Genomic DNA, 19,901 nt, shown 5'->3' on the forward strand with positions numbered 1-19,901 from the left:
TTGTTATTTTGTGTATTTGGAATGTATTGATGCTAAATTTGTAGTTTGGGATAATTTTGACGTATAACTTGAAAGTTGTTTTGCTTTACAAGTGACAATCAATCAATGAATTGGAGTAGTTAAATATCCAAGTATTGCTAAAGGGTTATATGTTGCCTATCAATATCAGATTATTTTCGACCCCCTCCAAATATTGATTTGCACAACTAATTTGTTGTTTTATTCAAACTTCCAAATTTGTAGCTTTACAACTTATACTAATTTCAATAACAAAATTTGTGAACTGTAAGGTAGTAGTTTTAGAAGGAGCTCTCTAAGTATACCTTCTATAGCCTTATAAAACTGGAGTCTGCTAATGGTAGATGCCATTACAGAAAAGATCAATAAACTTATAACAGCATTTGCAGTCACCTTAATATATTTTTCAACGAAAAAAAGTACATTACTATGAAGGAGAACATGTATATTAGTGCTTATTATAAATCCTCCTAAAAAGAGAAAATATTAGAGAAAGTAGAGTCATTGATTCAGTAGAATGAGAAAGAGAAATTCCTTTATAAGAGGAAAGATCCACACTAAATGTTTAAAGGAATAACAAGGCATTCAAATTTTTTGCACATTAGTAATTGCATTTTTAGTGAGCTAGCCTTTATAGATTCTCTAATTCTTGTCATATCCCATTTGCATCATCATTGAGCATTATGATTTCCATCAGGGCAATAACTTTGAAGTGATAATACTAAGTTTTACTATCCTATTTGTTATCCATTGGTTTTTAGCTTTCTAATGCAATGCTAATTCATCCTGATTCAAAGTTTATTGAAATTCATTTGTTTAATACTTTTCCAGCTTTCCAAGGAATGGGTTCATTGTGTTTAGGTTAGCTTGTTTGCTCTTAATCCCTCCACTAAAATTGGGTCATCTATTCTTGTATCATTGAACATTAATTTATTCTATTTCCTCATATCCATGTTCCTCAGTTTGTCATTGATTCCTTCATTTGCTCTCCAAGTTTTCTCAACTGTCTATGTATGTCTTATACCTGAGCCCTCTCAAATTGAAAGGGTCTATATATGGGTCTTCTATAATAATCCATACCCATCTTGCACAAGATAAGTTTGTTGTATGAGAACTAAACCATGGGAAGAACCTCAATAAATGTCCCTACTCTACATTAGGGGATTGCAGTTAGTTGGGATTTCAAAATATTTTAAAAGACTTACCATATTCAATTAGTATTTTTGAACATTAAAAAATGGTGTTGTGTGTTTTTTAAATATCAAAGTGCTATGTGTTTATATTACTATGATTATTATTTTTAACGAGTGTTTATATGAATAAATTTATGATATTTCATATTATCATAATGCTTATTCATTTATGTCAATCTCAAGGACCTTATTTTTATTTTATTTGTTTTTTATTAATGTTAAACAATTATTTCAATGTTAACTTTCTTAGCTTAGTTAAACGATATTGTTTTTTTTCTTTTTCCAATTTCAAATTGAGGTAATGATTGAGTTACTACATGGAGCAGGTGCACCTTGATTACCTGGAAAATGGCCTTGACATTATAATCACAACATCTTATCAAGTGAATTGGTTTAGCAGTGTCATATTTCTTTGTTGTTTGTTGTTTGTTGTTTGTTGTTAATGTTGAACTTGAGGTAGTTATTTGTGTATTGGCCATCATTCAAGGTTTTAAAGACAAATGCTATACTGATGAAGAGATTGAAGCCATGCTCAGAAGGAGTATTGAAATTGCTCGCAAGACGTGTGAATTGTACTATAAAGGATGTTCTGAATGTTGTTTTGGTGATGGGGCTGAGGGTAAAATCCTCCAACAGTGGCCTATCCTGATTGTTGTGTTAGTGGGAAGCTATGAAGCTTGTTTAGCCGATGAATCAAAGTACAATCGAAATGATTAAGATTTATTCTTTAGCATTAGTCGTGGTTTGTTTACTTGTGGTGTTGTGGGCGTTTCTTCTTATCTGTTATATAGCCCATGTATTAACAAATAATGAAGACGATATACTTTATGATTATTATATGATGTGTTTCCAAGGTCACATGTTTAGCTTTGTAATGTATGCATATTCATCTAATAATTTCCAAAGGCAATTACTGTTTTTGGACAGGATGCACAAGAAGGATGACCTGAATCATGCAACCCAAAATCTAATGAACTCAAGTTGCAAAGCAAAGGCATTTTATAGGATCGAGTATTTTTTTGAATTTATTGAACAAAATAAGGGCATAATTTTCTTAAAAAAAGTATAATTTTATCCTATAAATTTTTTCAATGGACTATATATTCTTTCTCATATTATTGCGCACACTCACCTATTGTATGAAATTCTCATTCTCATATGTTTGTTTAACGTACGACTTATTTGACATGTTATTGCAGATTTTGGACAAATTACAATTTTAGAAAAAGAACCATGTCTCTCTGTTGTTGAGTTTTGTTTAGAAAGTTGGGCTTCAAATACTTGTAATAATCTTAAACTATTCAAATAGAATTTTCTCTAATGAAAAGTGTTGAAAGAATTCCATAATAAATCAATGTGTTGTTGAAATATTCTTTTTTGTCCTTTATGATAAGTTATAAGATTAAAATGTGAATTGATGTTAAAATCAATGTCTAATCTCTTAGAAAATGTTGAATATGTGTATGATCTAACTATTGTAAAAATCACGATCCCTTCTTAATAAAATATGCAGGATTAAAAAGTGTACAATGAAATGGTAGGTACGCACCTATGAACATTTATTCTCTGTGTAGGTTATGTTTGCCTCTTAATTGCTCCGAAAAAGATTTCACAAAAATACACATGTATTTTCTCTCAAAAACTCAAACTAGTACCACATTTAACATACCAATTTCAAAGCTACTTAAAAAAGAACTATGATAATCAAACTCAAGATATCATTATGACCTTAAACTAATACATATTTATCTTTACTTATAAAATTCCACATATAACACAATTTTAGACAAGTAAACTACTCGATATAAGTCAACTAAAAAAAAGGATGAAAAAAAACTTATTCTAAACTAAAAAATGAATGATATGTTATGTTCTTCTGACTACTAGGGTCACTAGAGGACATCTCAAGATTTAAAGTGATATATGAATCTTTGAAAGTATATAAAATATATATTAGAAAAATAGTGGTGTTTTGTAGAATGAAGTTTGAATAATTAAAATTTATAATGAAAAATGTTGGATAAATTGATCAAGAAACAATTATCTTTATTCAAAGTACATAAACACTTAAAAAAACACATAACATGATGAAAAATAATTACATATCTATTAATAAGTTAAAATTCACAAAGTTACACAAAATACACACTCAATCTATAAAAAATATTATAAAAAAAATAATAAACTTACAATATATATATATATATATAAATAAATGTGTGTATATGATTTATAATAAAATAAATAATAATATTTTAACCTATTTTTAGTGCATCACTCTCATCATTCTTCTTAACTTGAAAATAACATGTGTTTGCAATTTTTCGTATTTGATTCTTTTAAGGAGGGAAACATGAAATTTGAGAATTTGAGGGCAATTTATGTTTTTTTTTTTATTGTAAGGATAAATTTATGTATTGGTTTGGGAGATTTGAGAAATGACAAGTACTTCAAATGTAAGAGCATTTTTTTATAATTTGAAATAGTTAATTAAGATATATTTAATTTACTATGTGATTTATTTGACATTTTTATTATTAATTTTTAAAATTTTACATTAATGTTTTACCTTGATATTATCTCTAATGCTTAAAAGGGTAATAATAAGATGTAAACAGAACCGTAGGATTCAACCAAAAAAAAAAAAATGAAGAGAGAAGTAATGAGAAAGTAAGGGGAAAGGGAGTAGAAACCCTAGAGTGAGAAAGAGAAACAGAGAACAATGAGAAGAACTGTTCTGAGAAATGCAACTCTGTTCACACGAAACCTTCTTCACTCCGCCCCTGCACCCGCCGCTTCAACTCTTCTGCGACCAAAACTTTTCTGCTCCAATGAAACTCCACCGCTGCCGGTTCCCCAAAACCCCGACGACGTCGACAACAAAGGTATGTATCTCTCTCTATGTTCTCATCAATTGTAGCATTCTAACGGCGCCGTTTGACACATTGGATTTGCGTGGCCAGAGCTGAAGAGGCGGATTGAGGGCTACATGAAGGGTGACGAGCAGATGCTGCCGTCGATCATGGAGGCGATTCTGCAGCGGAAGCTGTCGGGGAAGCACGAGGAGACTGACGACGAGCTAATGGACGAGCTCAGCAGTCGCCCCCTTGACGACGTCGAAGACGGGGACTTCGAGTCCGATTTCGAGGACATGCACGAAACCGATGAAGAGATCGACGATTTGTACAACGCTAGGGATGAGGTGATGAAGAGGATGGTGCGGGACGAATACTTCAACATGGATGATAAAAAGTGGGACGACATTGTTGAGGATGGGATCAAGCACGGTTTTCTTAGGGACACCAAGGAGTGCGAGGAGATTCTCGAGGACATGCTCAGCTGGGACAAACTCCTCCCAGGTCCGTACACCATTCTCAATGTCATTGCACTTATTTTTTGTCTTTCTGAATAATGCTGAGACCTAGTATGGGGTTAGGCAAGTTAACATTTAGCACTCATTGCCGTATAATTAAGCTGGATGCTTGGTAGTATAATCTGGTAGCACTCACATTCATATGCTTGCTTACTCAAAGTCTCAACTATCTCTTCTTGTTCCATGTATCTTGCTTGCTCTCTGAAATGTCTTTCCCACTTTGGCAACATTCTGATTCATTACAACTACACTACCAGTTTCTTCCCCTACCATTAAACCCAACATCTAAAGGCGATAGTAAAAAATTTAGGTAAAGGTAAAAGTTTAAGTGCTCAATTAAATCCTGACCTTGGGATTTAAATAAAGGAAGATGCTCTGGTCAGATGTGGAATGATCCAGCACCCAACAGATAAGTCTTCACTTAAGAACACAAATAGGTACACATTAGTATAAGTTACTTAAGAAGAAGTATATCAAATGTTGCAATTTTTAAGGACATATATGCGCAGGGGCAATTTAGAATTTTAAACCATTGATTTTTAATACTTTGTCTGTTTTATATTTAAATTTTAAGCAATCTTTAAACAAATTTATTGTTTATTTATCTTTTTTGAAATACTAAGCTCTATGTAACTAAATTAATAAAATTGCAATGAAATAATATCTAATGTAGTTTCTTATAAATTAATATGAAGTATATTAAATATATAATGATAAGCTAAAAGAGCAAAACCTTAATATAGTTTCTTATGTGCTTATTATGGTGTTTTCCTACCATAATTGAATTATTAATCCTTATAATGAAAGTTTGCATTAAAGATTGACATAGTCTATCAAGGTGAACTCTAATTTGGACAGGAAAACTGGGCAAAAACACTTAAACTAATTGTGCTTAAATTTGATCTAAATCAAAGTTGGTGGAATCTCCTCCTTTTACCTCAGTTGCTTGTTCACATGTCTCAGTTTTTTTCATGTTACTTTTAGTGATATACCCTTGTGTAGTGAATAGTAATTAAGGTTACAGAAGAATGTAAGGGAATGCAATAGGTAAGTATCTCCCTTCACTGTTACTTTGTTGTTGGCTAGTAAGTTCACTTTTAAAAGATTTGTAGATTTCACTAGAATGCTATTTATCTTGTTATGTTTTTGTGCTTGACAGTTTTTGCAAGTTTCAGCACAATTTTCACGATCATGAATTTCTATTTGCATTTGAGATGTTTAACTTCAAATGTGTTCGTGAATAGTCAGGTTTATAAGTGGTTAGAGTATGCTTATTTGTGCTGATTTTCTTTGGTTTAATGTCATGATAGATGATATAAAGCAGAAGGTGGAAATAAAATTTAATGAGCTAGGGGACATGTGTGAAAGAGGAGAACTTGAACCCGAAGAAGCTTATGAACAATTTAAGAAGTTTGAGGATGAGATGGTAGCAGAATACATGAAGATAATGGAAAAAGAGGAGGTCCCACAGTTTGATGATACTACTGTGCCGGATAAGAAAAAGGACTCGGACGATCCACCAGGTGAAGGTCCAATTTTGCGGTGGCAAACTCGGGTAGTCTTTGCTCCTGGTGGTGATGCCTGGCACCCGAAGAACAGGAAAGTGAAACTTTCTGTTACTGTGAAGGAGCTAGGGCTTTCAAAATACCAATTTCGCCGTCTCAGAGAATTGGTTGGAAAGCGTTATCATCCAGGGAGAGACGAGCTTACAATAACTAGTGAGAGGTAGAGTCCTATCTTCGTAAACATTCATTCATGTATTATTTGATCTTGCAGACTTGGTTATGGGTCTTAGTTCACTTGAATCAGCCACAATTGTGTTTAAATTTTTCTTTTCTGTATTTTGAAGGTATGAACATCGAGAAGAAAACAGAAAAGACTGCTTAAGGACACTTCTCTCACTCATTGAGGAGGCAGGAAAAGCTAATAAATTAGTAGATGATGCCCGGGCTTCATATGTAAAGGAGAGGCTCCGTGCCAATCCAGCATTCATGGAGAGGTTGCATGCGAAGTGCATGAGGTTGCGAGAATCTAATCAGGTTACTGCTTGAAGCTTTCAGGTCTGGTGTATGAATTTTTGAACATTCACCTGTCATAATTTTGTATTGCTCCCAGATTTTAGTTTCTTTCATGATCATTATCTTTATTTTTTTAAATTCGAGTCGTATCATGGGTTCCTGTTGCGGAAACAAGCTCTCTCTGCCTTGTAGTGCTTGATGAATAACGTATAATATTTACTTCTATCAGTTTTTGAATGCTAGTGATATGCCTTTGAGGAGAACACTGATCATGGATAAGACTGGATGTCCTCAAATTGAAGCTAGGAAGGATTAGTGCCATTTTGTACCTTTAACCACAATACATCGACCAATTCTAGCGTGCTTTTCCACAGAATAGAGAGAATATTTATCTCAGACAATCATAGACAGAATTATGATTAATAAACAATTGATCCTTGTTAAAAGAAAATGGTATTCTTCTTACACCTTATATAATTTTTGGACGCCTCTATTTTTTTTTTTCTGGAAAGGGCTTCTGCAATGTATTATCTAACATTCTAGTTCATTGAATACATTTTACCGGAGCAAATGACCATTTTCTTAGTAGTAAATGGTTATGGCGGATTAAACTCCAAAGTTTTTCTCATCGAAGATTTAAAGTAATGAAGGACTTCCTCATTGAAACTTGGCATTGATTAGGAAAGGATGACAAAAATCTTGAGCAGCAGAGGATTATACTTTCTTCCTTTGAAGGGAGTAGGGCTTACTCAAAGCAAATAATCAGCAGATATGAGAGATGCCACCACCGGCTTGAATTTTCGTAATTTTGAGATATGCATCATATTCTACAGTGTTAGTGTATTCAATTATAAAATCCATTTAATTTTCAATTACAGTAATCAAGTTAAATTCTTCAAATTCAAGTTTTAATTCAAACTTTTAAATTGCAAATAAAACGATTTATCGCATCAATTCAAAAACTATGATGTCAAATTTGGTTCATTGGTCACCTAAAAATTGAAAGTTAGATTGTTTCGATTCATTTGCAATATGTGTAGTATAATAGGATATGAATCCTTTTGTTTATCTATTTCTTCCTCAATCAAAAGCACCACACCCAAATAAAAATATAACTATTACTTCACTTTCTTCTCATTTCACCTGTTGGGGGGAGGGAAGAACCACTAACAGAACGTTTTCTTTCGCTTTTTATATATCCACTTAAGTTAGGGTTTACTTCATGAAAGCTAACACAACATAACTTTATATATGTTATTTATTGTTAATATCTTCATTTCAAATTATTAATATATTTTTAGTTTATTTGATATTCTATTTTAAAATTTATATAACCACAAATTTTTATCATTAAAAAATTTACAATTTCTTTCTATATAAAATTTTTGATATTATTTATATTTATAAAAAGTTATTTAATAAATGTTTGACGGTAGAAACCTAGCTAAAATTATAGAAATTTAATAGAAGTTAGAATATTTGATATAAAAAAGGTTATTTGACATTTTAATCACTTCAGTTTTAACAAAAATTAATATTTATATTTAAAAAAAAGAAAATCAATAATGATAAGGAATAAGATCAACATGAAAATTTTTAGTAAGAGTAAAATAATTTTAACAAAAAATTAATTTTTATAATTTTAGAAGAAAGAAAAAGAAAATGTAAAATGTAGTAAAAAAAGTGTAGTGTGAAATTACGGTGTCCTATCTGACAAAGAAATGATTATGAATTTTGATTTTTGATCGATGAGAAGGGTGAAAAAGACAAGCACAATGATCAATAATCGAGATATAAAATGAATGATTATTCAGCTGTCATCTTTTTGTTATTTCTTTTCTTAACCAATCACATCTAAATAATTTAGAAATGAAAAGAATTGATGGCGCATAACTCAAGTAAGTGTTCCATTCCAATCACACAAACAAAAAGTCTTTTGGTGTGACGCTCCAACCACTTAACACATTAAATACTGCTCAGTATATTCCCTCCAAGCTGTCAAATTCCAATAAACCAACTTACTAATCCATTTCATCATCATTTCAAGTCGATTCAATTAAGAAAAATTTAACTTTTTTAAACGTTAATTAAATTAAACTTAATTTCCTTTACTTGTTTGTTAACTAAGTTTGAATCAAATAAAAGATAGACCGACCTCTTCTTCACAAATAGTAATTTGTTTACGGTAATTTATTTATTATCCAACCTGTTTAACTCGTAAATCTATAATAGTTTAAGTTAGATTACGAAATTTTGAACTCTTAAAGTGACTCAATTTTACCTTAATCCATCCTGAAATAAAATGTGTATGAGATCACTTTCTAACCCTCGTAGTCAAAATTCCACATACACATAATACGCATTTAGGCCCAAACATGTCATTCATTAACAGTTTCCCCATCAAATAATTCACTAAAATAAATACAATTCACCAGAATAAAAACATAAACTCATCCTTAGTAATTTTGTCCATTTTCTTGAAAATTGGGATGAAAGTTAAAGCATGAGAAAACAAAAATATGAAATTGTCAAGAATGGGATTCGAACCCATGCCCTTTCGGACCAGTACCTGAAACTGGCGCCTTAGACCAACTCGGCCATCTTGACTTTTGATAAATCAATCGAAAGAGTATAAATTATTCTTAAATTTATTTCTTCTATGCTTATATTTCTTACTGGTATGTTAGTTTGGAGCATGTGAATTCAGGACTACTTTTTATAGTTTATTTTACAATAGAAATAAAAAAAAAAATAGGACCTCCAGGAATATTTCACTCGCAGATACGAAACAGGAACGATAAATATATCTATACTTTTTATTTTTAGTTCATTAAGAATAAAAGAAGATCTTTTATATCGTCATTTAATCATAATTAATTATGTACCGTAAGTTTGCTAATTTTATGATTATTATTTTAAAAGTCATGATCAAAATAACTTTTACTAGTTGATAGAGTAAAAAAAAAAAGTACACCGAAATATTTTTCATAATGAGTATAATTTTTATTCTTCCACAAATAACTGAAATATTTTTCATACAATTACTTATGTACTCTCTGTTGGGTTTAAGCAAATAAATAAATAGACAGAAATGTCTTGAATTGTTTTTTTGTTCCCACTTTTTATGAATGAATACAACGTAGTACATCTATTATTTTAGTTTTGTTATCACTCTTCAATTCCGAACATTTATGTAGGGCCAAGGATTGTGTTGCTAACTTTACTTTGCGCCACATAAAATTGGATTTGGAATTTGATGGTGAAGTTTGAAATGATTGAAGTTTTGTTTTGTAATTTTTTATAGACATAATGGTTTTGGAGTTTGATTTTATTTTAGTGGTTTTGTTACTTCACTCATTATCTAGGGAACCATAGGTTGGTTGGGTTGTACTTCTACATTATCATAACAATGCATATCCATTTATATGAATAATGAGTACTATGGTGCAATTATTACTTTCACATTATTTAGAAATAAAGTAATTTTAAATTTTATCTTTCAAAATATAAAGATCATTTATAGGCATTTTTTTTATTTTCTATAAAATATTTTAAAAAATAAAAATTTGACATAAATATGAGTTTTTTTTATTAAATTAGTGTAATTGTTTTTCAAATTTACTGAAATGAGTAAAACTTTTAAAAAATATACAATATTTGAATATTTTGATTATTAAATTAAAATTAAGTTTTCTACTATTTATGTAACTTTTTAAACTTTACCCATTTGAATAAATTAAAAAAAGAATTATACCCATTCAATAATAATAAAAAAAACTACAAATGTGAAATTCCCTACACATATGATGGCAGCCCAATGGTCACTTTCAAGTTTCTAGTAAAATAAAATTTCCCCAATTGTTCCCTATTGTCACTTTAGGGTTTGAAGGACGTGGAAACTAGGAATGTAACCAAGCAACTTATACTTTTTTAATTGGCTTCAGTAACTGGATTAGGTGGAGTGGTTTCTGCTCTTTTTAATTAAAAATTAAGTTCATAATTTTAATTAAAATTAAGTTCATAATAAATTCATGAATTTTAAGTCAGATAAATCTGATCGAATTTAGTTCAATCAAATTATATAATAAACATGTTAAAGAAAAAAAGCATTTTCATGTATCTATATTTTAAAAAATAAATAAACAATTAACAATGATGATTAGTAGGCAGTTTGTTACAGTGTTTTGTGTTCTTATTAGGTGAGTGATTTGTAAAGTGTAAATGAGGTTATACAAAATAATAATTATACTTACAGAAGTAAAATACGATATACAAAATATGTACATTAAAAATATTATTGTGTAAGTTTTTTATTGTAGAAAATAATTTTATATTTTATCATATGAATATTATTTATATATGTATTGTGAATATTTTCATTACCTTCAAGGAAATATTGAAAATATTAATTTGTAGGTTGTTTTCTTAATAAATAATTATTTTTAAAAAATTACTTACATGTTTGTATTGGGTTGTTAAATAGAATAAGTAAATCTAATACAACTTAATCTAAATAAACCTAATTAGGTTAAATAAAAATTAGATTAAACTTGATTCAAATATGTTGAAAGTCCCACATCAATTAGAGATAAAGTTAATTTAGAGTATATAAGTGGAACCTTATCTTATAAACCGATTTTGGGAGTTAAGTTAGGTTTAAAGTCCACTTCTTAACATTGTATCAAAGTCATTATTAAAGCATATCCTAACAAGATTTCTTGTTTGCTGGTCCTATTGTTCCACCCACTATTGGATCACCCATTAATGTCAAGTCTCATGCTTGAGATGTATATACTTCGACCTAAAGGTTGTGTGTTGTAAGTGGGCAAGCTAGAATATTTAAAAGATTTAAGAACTAACAAAAATTTCAACAAAGTTACCATGAATATCAATCTAAAATAATATGAAACAATTAATCCATTATATACATAACTTAACTTACACTAAATTACTACTTACGAAAGACTCGTGCGTTGAATTAGACTCAAATATTTTGCATCTTTTATATGAACACTCAGTAGATTTTGGAAATTTTGAAATAGACTCTACTCAACCCAAAATATTAGGACCTAAGTCCTCCTCATATGACAAGATTAATTCATTATAATATGCAAGACTAGTTCTCTTTCACACCAAATCCTACTATAGGAACCTCTATCGACTCTTACCACCTAGATATTTTCATCTATATGAGTTAAAATATCTAGTAGAGTTTGAATAATCTTGTCTAGAAATTCCTATTCAATACACATCTTAAATGCCTCATCAAAGCATTTTCTCCTTGGAAATAATAATTTTCACATACACAAACATTCAATATCTTGTCTTATCACACTTTCCTCTTTTAAAAGAACTCATTTTCCTTCTCAAAAACTCACCAAACAAGCTCTCTAAGTTGCGTAACGAGTAATGAATACCTCCTTCAGGTACACTTGCTCAACAAATTTTTGGGTCACCCAACAACTAGTTCCCCAAAAGCTCAGCAGGGAATTGCCCATTCGCTAGAGTGAAAATTTTCCATTTTTGCCCAACAAACCTAGCCATCGCCCAATGACATTATACCACCCTAAGCCATTGGATTTTCAAAATAATTTTTTCGTCCAGCAACAACTTTGCTCGTCCAACAACCAAGCCATTGGGAACCTATTTTTAATAGGCCCGCCTAATGAGCTATGGCTAATGGATTTTAAATTTTTTATTTCGCTAATCGTGGTTTTGAGTCGCCTATTGAGCTCTTATAAAACATGAATTTACAAAATATACTAATTTGCACAAATGACTCCTAAAGTGTTTTTATCTCATTTCCATACCAAAAATAATTATTTATTAGTTCATATTCAGTCTTAGGAGTCCATTTAATCCAAATTGGTATACCTATTTCGTATATGGTTCCTTGATCACAAACAAGTATCCATTCATATCATAAAACAACAACTTAACACAACAACACAACCAATAATACTACTTCTATTATCTCATCACATATATCAAATTTAAACTAATAAGTTTTAATAAAAATCATACAATCAATTTTAAAAATCTAGCTTCCTTTACCTAAACTATAGGTCACTAACACAAAATCTCCTTTACCTCTAGAGGCCCCTACTCACACAGGAAACAATATTTACACATAAAAAACTCAGATAAAAGATTTGATCACACTTAACATTCTTAACCAAATAGAGTTTCATCTTGAGTCCTAAGACAACTCCCACATGCAACAAATTTCTAAAGAGATTCAAAAGAAAGACAAAAGATGAACTTACTTTGATTGAGATTATGATCAGATGAAAATGTATTTACTTTTCACAAGGATTCCTATGATACACTTTGATCTTCAAATAGGCAGATAGACAAGTCAGAAACTTAGAGAGAGTGCAAAAGAGGAAAATGGTTTTCTTTCTAGAGAGATAGTAGTTTAATAAAATGAATCTTGATTAATTGATTTAATATATAACTTTAGATTTTAAGTGTCAATTATAGAAACTATTTCTACTCTAAAAGATTTTCTAGGTCCTTATATTCTCGAATAAGAGAACCTTTTGTACTCAAGAATTAACTTACCACGAAAAAAAGGGATAAGATTTTCTAATATCCTCTCTAACTCTTGGGTAGAATCGATTGATCTGTCATCCCACAACACTTTAATCATACTAATTGTGTAACATTCTTACTTTTAAGAAATTATATTATTTACTTTATCTTTACTTTAAAATTAAGAGTTAGACAATTTTGTATTTTTACTAATGCTTTGTATTATATCTAGATATAATTTGAACATTGAGAAAGAAATTAATTAGTTTTTAAAAAACATTGAGAATAAGTAAAATAAAAATAATAATAAATGAAACCAATAATATATATATATATATATAGGTTAAAAAAAAGGAATCTTCTAATCTTAAATCTAAGAGATAAGAAAGGAATAAACATGCATTTAATGCACATGTGAAAACTCCTTAAAACTTTAACTTGTAAATATGTGTGAATGTGATAGGAAAGTGCAAAAGAAATGAGGGAAGAGTGATTAGGTAAGAAAAAAAAGAAAGATATAAGGCTTATCTCTTCATTAATGAAGAGAATCGTTGCATTAATTACATGTTATCATAAGTGTGCACATGGTTTGCTTATAATTAATGAAGAGAATCTTTGCATTAATTACATGTTATCATAAGTGTGCACATGGTTTGCTTATAAAAGAATTGAGTGAAAGAGAAAAAGAAAAAAAGAAGAAGAAAGAAGACAAGGAGATAAGAAGGAATAATGTGCATTTAAGGTAAATGCAATCATGCAATTAATGCACATGTATGAATTCTTGCACTTTGGCTTATAAATATAGGTGACATGGGGAGAGAATGTGGAAAAGAGATAAAAGTTACGTGAGAAAGGCGAGAAAGAAAGAAGGAAAGAACAAAGAGAACTAGAGAATATATAGAGAGAGAAAAGAGTGAGAAGTTTGGAACAAAAGATTCAAAGAGATCTTAGTTATCTTAAAATATTGCTAGTGTGCCCCTTCAAGCATCAAAGGTAAGGGGGGAGTGATGTTAAACGTTTTTATATCAATCTTGATAAAATCACAAGTGTTATATTAATCTTTTATTTATTCCGAATCATATATTATTCTATTTACTTCCATTTAACTTATTTTCATTTATTATCCTCTTATATTTATATTATTTAGTCTATATCCAGTTATGTACTAGTCATATTTATTTATTTAATTTAATTTATCTCTAGTTACGCACGAGTTTTGTTTAATTATTTATTTATTTAATTTACCTTTATTTATGCACTGGTACTGTCTATTTATTTTATTTAATTTATCTCTAGTTATGCACTAGTCCTGTTTATTTATTTTATTTAATTTATCTTCAGTTATGCACTGATTTTGTTTATTTATTTTATTTAATTTATCTCATGTTATGCATCGATTATGTTTCTTTATTTTATTTAATTTATCTCCACTTACGCACGAGTCCTATTTCTTTATTTTATTTAATTTATCTCCAATTATGTACTGATCCTGTTTATTTATTTTATTTAATTTATCTTCAGTTATGCACTAGTCCTATTTTTTTTTATTTATCTCCAATTATGCGTTGATCAAGTTTTTTTATTTTATTTAATTTTTCTCCAGTTATGCACTGATCCTATTATTTTATTTTATTTAATTTATCTCTACTTATGTATTGGTCTTGTTTATTTATTTTATTTAATTTATTTCTAGTTATGCACTATTCATATTTATTTATTATATTTAATTTATCTCCAGTTATGCACTAGTCTTGTTTCTTTATTTTATTTAATTTCTCTCTAGTTGTGTACTGGTTCTGTTTATTTATTTTATTTAATTTATCTCTAGCTATGCACTAGTCATGTTTATTTTTATTTTTAATTTATCTTCAGTTGTGGACTGATCCTTTTATTTATTTCATTTAATTTATTTCCAGTTACACACTGGTCTTATTTATTTTTTTATTTAATATATCTCCAGTTACGGTCCTGTTTAATTTATATTTTTGTTATTATATTTGTTTATAACATTCTAATCTATATTTAATTATTTATTTAAAGTTCTTGTTTTGATTCTTATTTTATGATTATTTTATAATTCAAAAATATAAAAATAAAGTAAAAGAAAATATTATTTTATTCAGTGAGCTTGGATAAAAGGAAATTACAAGTGTATTTATTATCATTTTATATTTTTTGTGTATAGTTTATATAATGACATAATTTGATAGTCATCACATTTTATGACTTTTGAAAATGTCCAAGAGTATGTCAATTAAAAAAGAGTTAAGTCTGATTTCAATAAGTTAAGATCAAACCAATGTCAGAGAGTTTGTATTTGGGAAGTCGCAGTTTGTTACACTGTGGGATGAAAGGCAAGGACCAAGGTGGGGTCTAAGAAAGTTTTACCAAGTAGGTGAATATCTAGATAGTTCAAAATAACGTGTTGGACTAGGATATTCATAGGCCAAACTTGGGACTATCCGATACCTGATCGTCATCGTCAATGTTAGGTAGTGGTATATATCTCTTTTATGAGCCGATAAATGGCTAATATTCTCGAGAAAGAAATAATTATGATTGTACCAGTGTTTTATGAGAAATACTTAACTACCTAATCACTTTCCAAAATAACTTTTGATGTTCATAATGGATCATCAGAAGTAGAATATGGATCCATATGTCTGATAAGATGAATTTGAGTCTTGTGGCTGTAGGTCAAACTCTAGGCCCTAAGTGTCTGTAATGTTTGTTGATTTTATTTAGATTAATGTTCAAGGCTTATAAAGACCTCACTCCTTTAAGAGATATTAAAAATGCAGAAGATAATCTTTTATTTTGTGGTAGAACTCTTAATATTATACATAATACATATTTTTGTAATATTTCATGAACAATTACAAAGATGTAAACTATTTACACACACACACACACACACACACACACACACACACACACACACACACACACACACACACACACACACACACACACACACATATATATATATATATATATATATATATATATATATACGGATATGAAGTTATGTTATTAGTGTTCTCTCAAGAAAAATCTTATTGTAAAAAAAAATTATTCCATCTTTTATCAAATAATAACTATTTACATAATAGTCAGGGCGTCACAAATTTCTTTTCCTCTAAGTTGCTTAATTTGATAATCCACAACTCTAACTAGCCTAGCCTCAAAAGATAAGTCTTATTTGACTTGTACATCATCCACTACCAACACATGACTAGGATCATGAATGTACTTCCTCAATTGAGACATAAGGACTGTGATGTTTTGCTAACTAAAGAGGTAAAACAATCTCATAAGCCACCAAACCAATCCTTCTGAGAATCTAGTAAGACCCAATGTACGTAAAAGAAAACTTCTTGGACCTGATAGCTTTACCAACACTAGCGGTAGGAGTCACTCTCAAGAACATGTGAACTCCAACGTTAGACTTTAGAGGTCTCATCCTCTTATATGCATAAGATTTTCTCTTACTCGGCGAGAGCCTCATCAATTCTTGGATTTGCCTAACCTTCTCAATTATTTGTTGCAACAACTTTGGTCACACTAAAACTTCCTTAGCATCTTCATACCAACATAAGGTACTTCTGTATAGCTTCTACGATACAACATTTCGTAATGAGTTATTCATATACTAGTATAATAATTGTTGTTGCAGGTAAATTCCACCAAGGACAACAACTCATCCCATACGTCAAGATGATCCAACGCACATGTTCTCAACAAGTCTTCTAGGGTCTGCATTGTCCTCTTAGATTGTCCATCAATTTGAGGATGATAGGAAAAACTCATCCTCAACCTACTCCACAAAGTCTTATGTAATGTCTACCAAAACCTGGATGTGAATTTGGGGATCTTTGTTTGACACTATACTTGAGGGTAATCCATGCACTCTCACCATCTTGTTGATGTACAATTATGTCAGTTGATTATAGACATTCTCAGATTCATAAGAAAGAAATGAATTCTCTTGGTCAACTGATTCACTATTACCCATATAACATCGTGACCCCTTACTGATCATGGCAAATGGACAACAAAGTCCATAACAATGTTATCCCACTTCCACGCAGGCATATCCATCTAGTGCAACAAAAACTTAGGTCTCTTATGCTCCACCTTATCCTTTTAACATGTTAAACAAGTTGCAACACACTGAGTCACCTCTTTCTTTATACACGACCACCAAAAGCACCCATTCAAGTCCTAATACATCTTAGTCATGCTTTGATGCATACTAAGACGACTCATATTCCCCTCACCAAGAATCATCCTTTTCAACTTACTATTTGTTGGCACACATAAGGTCGTTAAACTTGAGAGTTTACATGACCTTGTGAGAACTTAGTAAATTCAGATCGTACACTCAAATCGTAAACTCGTAAGAATTTACTTTAAATTAAAAAAAATATTAAAAAATTTATAAAGAATATAATAATTTATAATTATAAAATAATATAACTAATTTTTTATATTTTCTATTAAAATATTATTATTATTATCAAATTATATATATATAAATTTTTTTAACTATTATTGATCTATAATAATTTGTTAATTATATATAACATTTAATATAACACAAATTTTAAAATTTGACACTTGACCCATATACTTTGAGGCCCAAATGGTCATCTGAAACCCTACATTCAAATTTCATCTTCAATAACCTAGCGTAGTAGTTAAATCCCTACAATAAAACTTTGTTTTCCATTACCTAAGCAGCAGGAAGGCAACGACAACATATGCACAGGAAGGTCAATGCGAAAAGAAATGAGAGCAGCCATAACGACGGGAAGGAGAACGCGACCACTTCACATCGATCACGAACGCCACTATAAAACACAACCACCCACAAACAACTGTGAACGCGACCACAAAGACACTGCGAACGAGACTACAAACACAAATCCTAACTCTAATGCGAGTAGAAACAAAGTCGTTTTGGGTTTAGGGAAGAAACCCTCTTGACTTTCCAACTCGATTGCAGACTTTCTAGTTCAACCGAGTTCACCGAGTTCATATCGATTCTTTCGAGTTTGTTCCAAAAGCGAGTTTGCTTCCGAGTTAATTCGCCTAAGGTAAGTGAAAACATAAACCTGAACAAGTTAACGAGTTAACTCACGTGTTTGATGACCATGGACACACATACCTTGCCTCTAAACCTCAAAACATTATCTACTCCGATCACAAAGTTCTTAACTTGATTTGTACCAAATAACTCAGTGGTACATTTCATGCTAGGATCTATGAACTGTCTTTTCTATCATCCTAAGGAAATTATTAGTTATAGTCAACTGACTACAACTAATGTGATCAACATGCAACTCTACTCCTATATTCAAATTTAAATTACTCAACTAAGTCTAACTCGTTGATCATCATTGCTAACACTTAAACTGCATTTCTACTCAAAGCATCTGCCACAATATTAGCTTTTTTTGGGTGATACATCAATTGAAACTCATAATCTTTCAAAATATTCATCCACCGCATCTATGTCATATTTAACTCTCTTTGATCAAACTAGTACCTAGGGCACTTATGATTACTAAACATAGTAAATTGTTCACCATAGAGATAATTCATTCATATCTTCAAGGTGAACATTACTACTGCTAACTCAAAATCATGAGTGTGGTAGATCCTCTCATGAACTTTCATCTACCTTGAAACATAGGACAATACCCTCTTCTCCTACATTATCACATAACCTAAGCCCTATTGTGACCATCACATTATACCTCACAAGGCTTACTTGTATTAGGAATCACCAAAATTGGTGAATTGGTCACCCTTTTCTTCAACTCTTGAAAACTCTGCTCACATCTATTATTCTAAGCAAAAGGTTAACCCTTCATATGAGCAAATAATATAGGTATTTGAGCAAACCTTGTCATATGATTACAAAAGACATACATAACAAATTCAAAATGTGTACCTATAGTCCACATCCAAGATTTTCAAAAAATGAATTGGTTCATTACATAATTTAGTGTTGTTATAAATGGATAAGAGTACACAATAGAAAATGTTATTCTACATCAAACCAAAAACTCATATACTCCATCTCTTCCTCTTTCCCTACAATCTAACATCTTATCACCTGATGGCTTGTTTGCTCACTCCATAAAAGCGATCATTAGGAAAGAATTACAAACAACAACAACAAACAATTCAATATTATGGCTATAATAAATGATCACACATATATTCATATAGAGATACACATTATGACCATAATAAAGGATTATACATATATTTGAATAAATTAAAACATTATGACCATAATAAAAGATCTATCATAAAATTGTGTTCATAATTCATTTCATTTAACAAACATTGACTCAATCCATTACATAATCTCACATGACATATAAATATTCTTTCAAAGAAATCATACCATAAACAAGACCTTCAGAGGACTCTATGTATTGATTAGGCTCTAAGACCCTACACTTGTTATATCCATCCTCAACTTTTCAGGGCCATTCCTCGCCATCCCATGGTCATACCTTAATCCAATTAGTATAACAAGGTAAATCATCCATATGTAGGTTTAACCATAAGCCAAATCCATACATGATGACCTCCTTCAACTCTCACTCCAAGTATTTTTCTCTATGTGAGTCTAGTACTTAGCTGAGTCAGAATAGTCCTAATATAAGACATTCCATCAATAGATTCAACATCAATTATACATTATCATCTTCACCTTGGGGATCACTAACTCTTGTTAGTTTTGAA

General features: G+C 30.3%; 1 protein-coding gene and 1 non-coding gene across 4 annotated transcripts; one reads left to right on the forward strand and one right to left on the reverse strand.

Moving 5' to 3' along the window:
• The first annotated feature begins 3,837 nt into the window (after nucleotides 1–3,837).
• LOC114179868 lies at nucleotides 3,838–7,220 on the forward strand. 3 transcript variants are annotated; one of them, XM_028066351.1, is made up of 5 exons: nucleotides 3,838–4,096; nucleotides 4,175–4,570; nucleotides 5,895–6,309; nucleotides 6,434–6,644; nucleotides 6,832–7,220. In XM_028066351.1, exons 1-4 carry the CDS (start codon nucleotides 3,934–3,936, stop codon nucleotides 6,633–6,635), a joined length of 1,176 nt encoding a protein of 391 aa, XP_027922152.1. In that variant the 5' UTR covers nucleotides 3,838–3,933; the 3' UTR covers nucleotides 6,636–6,644; nucleotides 6,832–7,220. The 3 variants fall into 3 exon arrangements, with proteins under 3 accessions (XP_027922152.1, XP_027922151.1, XP_027922150.1); XM_028066350.1 differs by having other exon boundaries at nucleotides 6,846–7,079; XM_028066349.1 differs by lacking the exon at nucleotides 6,832–7,220 and having other exon boundaries at nucleotides 6,434–6,830.
• Nucleotides 7,221–9,128: 1,908 nt separating this feature from the next.
• On the reverse strand, nucleotides 9,129–9,209 carry TRNAL-CAG. The gene has a single exon. It is a non-coding gene; the product is annotated as a tRNA-Leu (tRNA).
• Between the last annotated feature and the right edge of the window lie 10,692 nt (nucleotides 9,210–19,901).

This window comes from Vigna unguiculata, chromosome 3 (genome assembly GCF_004118075.2).
Source record: "Vigna unguiculata cultivar IT97K-499-35 chromosome 3, ASM411807v1, whole genome shotgun sequence".
NCBI lineage: Eukaryota > Viridiplantae > Streptophyta > Magnoliopsida > Fabales > Fabaceae > Vigna > Vigna unguiculata.